The sequence below is a fragment of the Anguilla anguilla genome, chromosome 4 (assembly GCF_013347855.1).
Source record: "Anguilla anguilla isolate fAngAng1 chromosome 4, fAngAng1.pri, whole genome shotgun sequence".
NCBI lineage: Eukaryota > Metazoa > Chordata > Actinopteri > Anguilliformes > Anguillidae > Anguilla > Anguilla anguilla.
The window spans coordinates 8,090,678-8,097,005 of NC_049204.1; the positions used below are offsets into that span (position 1 = coordinate 8,090,678).

Genomic DNA, 6,328 nt, shown 5'->3' on the forward strand with positions numbered 1-6,328 from the left:
CAGCCAGTAAATACAATATCCAATTTGTATCTAAACTGGAAACCTTAGACTCCAATATTAATGTATATTGAATCAGAGCATGTGGGAAGATAAAAACAAAGAATTTCAAAATAATATATTATACATTTAGAAATGTCCTCATCTAAAATGCGATGTTCGTCACCAGTTTACAACCTGCTCCCAGTCTGTTGGCTAGCGACTTCACAGATAAGTCACACTTAATATAACTGCTGTGTGAACAAGAGTATATTAGCCTGTAAAATAAAATCCATCTGTAGGGTTACAGGAGAGAAGTTCTGGCATTCACAGGCCTAAGTACATTAAATTATATTCACTTAGCAGACGCTCTTATCAAGGGCAACTTACAGCTATCCATCCATCCATTATCTATACCTGCTTATTCCTGGTCAGGGTCGGGAGATGATGGAGCCTAACCTAGCATGCATTGGGCAAGAGGCAGGAATTCACCCTGGACAGGTCACCAGTCCATCGCACACACACCATTCACTGACACACTCATACCTATGGGCAATTTAGGGAAATTTGTTCCTTACAGAACACAAATGTACCTCCACTCTAACTTGTTTTTGAGAGTGTAATCAAGGGCTGAAGTACAAATTCTTAATATATACAGACTACATCCGTAACAAGCCGTAATATCCTTAAAATATATATATATATATATCCTTAAACTAGACTGGAAGACAGAGACTGATAATGAATAATCCACCTTTTCTCCAGGTGCACCCCCAGAACCCACAGAAACACAAGGGGAATTATGGGAAATTGGCCAGCACAGCATTAGAAAATGACAGCAGACCAAAACCTCTTACTTAAACTAAAAAACCTGGAAGATCTGACCTGTGACCTGTGAAATGTATAATTTTCTTACATTTAAAGGGTTTATTTAACTCCAAGATAAAGATGTAGGGTATTCTTACTTTTTAAAATGTATCAACAGGAAAATATAAACATTTCCACTCGATGCAATGTATGCCATTTCTGAACGTGAGAGCAAGAGGTCTGACAGAGTGTGTCTGTTCTGTATGGATATTCTCTTCTGATTGGCAGTCCACCGAAAAGTCACTCTACTGATTGGTTAAAAATGTACATGCAATGTTACCTCTGCAGGAAAGGTAGTTTATGAATGACCAAAACAAAATTCTGCTGCACTGGATCGTGTTAGAATTTTCTTCTGTAAAAAATATACAAAACTCGTTCAAAAGCTCAAATAAATTAAATAGTATGTGTTTTCTGTATACGCAAAAAATAAAATAAAATTCTGATTTTGATTTCACAGGGTCTTAAACGCCTTCACTTACACAGAAATCGTACATGCGATTTGATTCGTATGTATGTCCAGAATTAGCAAGGCGAGCCTTGTACATAATGAAACGGAGACTAGCTTGCGCGCATGAGCCAAAGCTTATTAAAAAAAGGAGGCGCTCTCAGTACAGGACAGTGGACATAGACAAAAAAAATATGCCATGTCAACACACAGGATTACACCCCCTTTGTCCAGTATACCGGTTGACTCTGAGGAAGATGCTACATCGAGACATCAGTCTTATTTAAATAACCCTCGCTTTATCCTATACGAGCGCTCACTCACTCGCTGTCTACTTTTGGGGAGTCCCTCTGAAGAACCTGGGCATATTTCGAGCGTTGCGCATACTTGGTGCTCATCCCGTGAAAATCCCTCGACGTCGGGGCCTGTTGTGAATTTCCATACGCATGATCTCAGTCGCTCGTCGTTCTGATCCGTGCCGTGGGGTAATCGATTTCACGCAGCGCTGTGATCATTTTCAGTTGCGACCGCATTCCGCATCCCCCCCCCCCCCCCCCTCCCAAAACACACAATACAAAGAGACAGACACGGCTGTGTTTCTGTTCACTTGATCAAAAACACACTCCCTCCCTCGTAGAAGTCCACGACACACACATTGTTTGGCTTTTCATTCCCAATACCCCCCCCTCCCCACCACCACCCCCCGCACACACACACATCTTTCTTTCACTCTCTTTCTATCTTTCATTCTCTTTGTCTTATTAGTTTTCTTCTGCACCTGGAACCAGCCTCCAGGGCACGAGAGAAGCAGCACACCTTATGATTTCCCGCAACACCTGGAAAATCACTTCTGACAAACAGGCAGGCAGGTGTGCGAGCGCCACTGTACTGTCCGGCACAGATCTCCTGTCCAATCGCTGGACCGAACTCAGATCTGATAACCAATCACCTGGTCGGGACGGGGTTTGCCTGTGAGGTCACCCAGATGTGCCGGCCAATCACTGGACCCAGCTGAAATGTGCTGCCACAAACCGCTGGACCAAACTCAGATCTGATAACCAATCACCTGGTCGGGATGGGGTTTGCCGGTGAGGTCACCCAGATGTGCCGGCCAATCACTGGACGGAGCCAGGGATTACTGTAGCCCAAGGGGGAAGGGCACCGTGCGTGTGTGTGTGCGCGAGTGTGTGTGTGTGTGTGTGTGTGTGTGTGTGTGTGGAATGTGTTCTAAAGACCTGCTCCGTGCCCCTGGGTAATTCTCAAATAAGCAGTCACCCCACCCCCTTTCACTCTTTCTTTTTTCTCTAATTCCCCACATTCTTTCACAGCACAGTGAGAGTCTCTCACCTCTTTCACACTCCCCCTCTCAGACGCCTCTGTTTGTTTTCCATAGGCTTCAGGATGTCCTGGGAGAGGGGGGGGGGGGGGGAGCGGACTACAGGTCAGGCTACTCTCTCAGGAATACTCACTCAAAACGAGCTGCCCTGCCCTCCTCAGGAATCAGAGCACACACGTGCATGAAAACATACACGCAAGCACATGTACACGTGTAGACACATACATACATACATGCACACGCACACAATAATCTATACATATATCCACACCGCTGGTGTGAATGAACAGTGTTCGTTTGCAAAAGTTAAACCATCGCTGTGCTCTTGCAAGACTCCAAATGCTAGGCCATGCTACAGTAAGAAAGGCTGTTGGAGTGATATGAACTGATTCAACTCTGAGCCGTTTTTTTAATAAAGAACCCTGAAGAGATTTCCCTCTCTTAAGGTTGTAATCAACTGCTCATCTCCCCCCCCCCCCCCCCCCCCCCCGGGGCCGATTGTGGTTCTGATAAACTGAGATTCAGTGATCTCCAGATTTCTGCACACCAGACACTTGACAGCCTTGTAGGTGTGAATTAATAGGCCCTGTTCAGAGATCCGGCTGCAGGCGCTTAGCTGCTTCTCCAAAGCCTTCCTCCAGGCTGGATTTAAGACTCTGCCTCAATTAGCTTATTTCTCTCCCTGTCTCAGCAGACGTAGGAAACCTCACGCGAGGCCACAGCGGGAGACGGGGAGATGTATAGCGCCACGTCTCTGAGACACGGTGGTTAAGAAGGTCTATCCTGGATGATGCCCTGGGCTCCACTCAGCCAGAAATCATAAAAACAGCATGCGCACAGATGCCACCGTGGGGGCAGAGGAATCTCTGCGGGTACGCCCCCAGTTTCGGTCCCCGAGCGCAACGCAGGCAAGCTGATTTATTTAGCTATTTACCATGAGAGAAATGGGGGGGGGGGGGGGGGGGGTGGGCTGGCCACACATTGCCTCTTACTCGTGGTGGGTGTGTGTGTGTGTGTGTCGGGGGGTGGGTGTCAATGAGAAACAGATGAACATACAGTCCCTGCAAACAAAAGGGAACTTTAAAATGGGGGGGGGGGGAAGGTACATAGGGAATGCCAATAAAGCAATAGACCCACACAACTGACCTTAGCCTGAAACAGAGGAACACTGACGCACCGAACCGCACAGCTAATGCGATCTGCAGCCCGAGGTTGGGAGACACTATTTTGTTGCTTTAGGGTACATCCGCCATCTCGTCTCCCTCCTGCATTCACTCTGGAACAATATGTTCTCCCTGGCTGTGAGCGGCCTTTTCTTCATCCGCTTAAGAAACTGTCAATTAATTGTCTCCCCTCCGCACATTTTTACGCATGATTTCCAAATGGTCCACTTCGTCTAGACTGTCAGCCCGTTTTAGCATGCTCTGGGGATCACACAGTAGCCCCCGGGGGGTTCCACATCAATGCCCCCAAAAGCGCCATTACAACTTTTTTTTTTCTTCTTCTAGCTCGGCTAATGGTTACCTTACCTAGCCGTTTCCGCACGTAAATGCAACAAACAAACTCAGCACCCTTCATATCCCCTAAATATCCCTTTCATCTCAGTCTAACTTCAGTCTAATTAAAAAAAAACCAGCGGGATGCCGTCGTTAGCCCGTGCAGTATGGTCTCGCGCACGCTGACAGCGGCGGCTCTGTTTCTCTGTTCAGCAGGTTTTCATTAGCGCCCAACACCGCCAATAACACAAACACGTAACTCACCGTCCAGAGCAACAACTACCATACATCAGAAAGTTGTAGACCCGTGAAACACAAACGTGCCGGTGTGTGCAAAGTGTACACGAAAGTTTGCAAGACTCGCTTCTCTTCTACTTCTGTCTCTCACCAGATAGCGATCCGATCCTTGGGATAGTCCAGCCGCTCGATACAGCCCAGGTAATGTGGAAGGCTGTGCGCCGCGTTGCGAGCCAGGATCGCGATCATTACCTTCGGCTTCAGCAGGGGAGTTTCTGGTGGGACAGTATCCTGCACGAGAGTAACCAGTTCGGGATAGCTCCCCGGCACCAGGGCGGCCAGTAGCGCGCAGAACAGCCCGATTTCGGCAACTTCGACCGCCGGCATCATTTCCCAAGGAACACCGTTACTCCAACCTGAGCTCGGCCGTGCCGCGAGTTAATATGTGCGTGAGGGGTGGGAGGGAGCGAAGTAAGAAGGGAGGGGGAAAGAGGGGGGCTGGAAGGACTGAGGGAGTGTGGGCAGACCCCTACCTCCCGAAGGCTACTTATTATTTTATTCATTCGGCCAGATTCTGGAATACCCTACTAGTAATAAATCTTCCACTTAAGAATGCTCAGTCTCTGAGTATATGGAACCGTCAAATTCACGTGTCATTACATTAGTGTGTCTTCTGCCCGATTTTCTTCTCGTCATGACAAGTCCTGCTCTATTGCTGACTAATCATATCATTGCGGGCCGTGTTGCATGTGCGCGCGTGCATATGTGTGCATATTTTTCATGTATTCACGTGTGTGCCAAATTAAGAGACTATATGGAACATTAACACAATATCACACAATCAACCCCATTAATGAGCCTATAGCGCATCCAGTAGTAAGATAATGTCGGTCTGACATCTTATAAAATCAGTCATGTTGACATCACTACTATGTATTACAACACACAAACATCTTGTCATAGATCTGTATCTGTAGAAACGTAGAGTAGACATACTGGTACCACGTGGGAACATTTACTGAATGTCCTCCGCGTGCATCTTATATTCCCAGCAACTACACAAAGGCATAACGTCATAAAAGGACAGTAATGTGTGTATAGTAAGAAGCCGTTTTGAAAGAGATGTCTCACAGTGTGTATTATTCCCTGTGTAGTATACCTGTAAATTCATGTAGAATTTGGATCAGCATTGTACGAGCCTATGTACCACATTATTTAAACCTGCCAAATGCCTGTAACGCAATCCAGCACCAATGCACAGTTTAATTTCTCAGTGTTTATCTGGGCGCCTTCACCATTTTTCCTCCAGTGTATTACGCACATAATCTCAGTTTACAAATTCATATATGTTTTCCATCTGTGACTCTCTCTCTCTCTCTCTCTCTCTCCATCGCTTACGGACTCAGTGCATTCCATGAAGTCATCAATGACATCATCTCACAGCTGCAAATACCCACTTCACCCAGTGCCCACACTCATTAACTGCCAGGTTTATTTATTTAACCACTTAACTTTCCTAGTTCAATGTTTATTCTTCACTTTACTAATTAGTGTACTTTTAATTTATCAGATTATAGGACATCTCTGTTAACAGCCGTTCACTATGTATGTAGTGCAATTAGCCAATGTGTATGTTTGTTGCCTGTGAGAAGTTTAAACAGCTACTGAGCGCCCTCTCGTGACACCAGTAGTCCATAGGAACAGTGCTCATATCCAGTATATATCCAACATTGTAGACTTTAGTGCTTCAAATGGTTGTTCTAACTTGGTTTAAAACGTGAAACTTTTGTTTTATAAATATACATTTTTCGTGATTGTTCACTTCCTCCATATGTATGTATTCTTAAATGTCATTGATTAGCATTCAATAGAAATATATACACAATTGTAAATATAGCACAGCAGCATATACGTACGCTTTGTATACCCTTTCTTATTGATACTCTAAGTTAATTCACTGAGTGAATTGTA

The 6,328-nt window shown here is 45.5% G+C and overlaps 1 protein-coding gene across 3 annotated transcripts in view; it reads right to left on the minus strand.

Annotated features, from left to right (window-relative positions):
* The window catches only part of colgalt2 (collagen beta(1-O)galactosyltransferase 2), a 28,477-nt gene extending 22,184 nt beyond the window's left edge, over window positions 1-6,293 (minus strand). The window contains exon 1 of one of the 3 annotated variants that reach the window (XM_035415013.1): window positions 5,653-6,293. Coding sequence is in view for 1 of the 3 variants with exons in the window: in XM_035415012.1 (XP_035270903.1) it covers window positions 4,509-4,747 (239 nt within the window). In the remaining 2 variants the exon portion in view is untranslated. Of the gene's footprint in view, window positions 1-3,770; window positions 4,050-4,508; window positions 5,088-5,652 lie in introns of those variants that run through there. The other 2 variants (XM_035415012.1, XM_035415014.1) reach the window with 2 other exon arrangements.
* Between the last annotated feature and the right edge of the window lie 35 nt (window positions 6,294-6,328).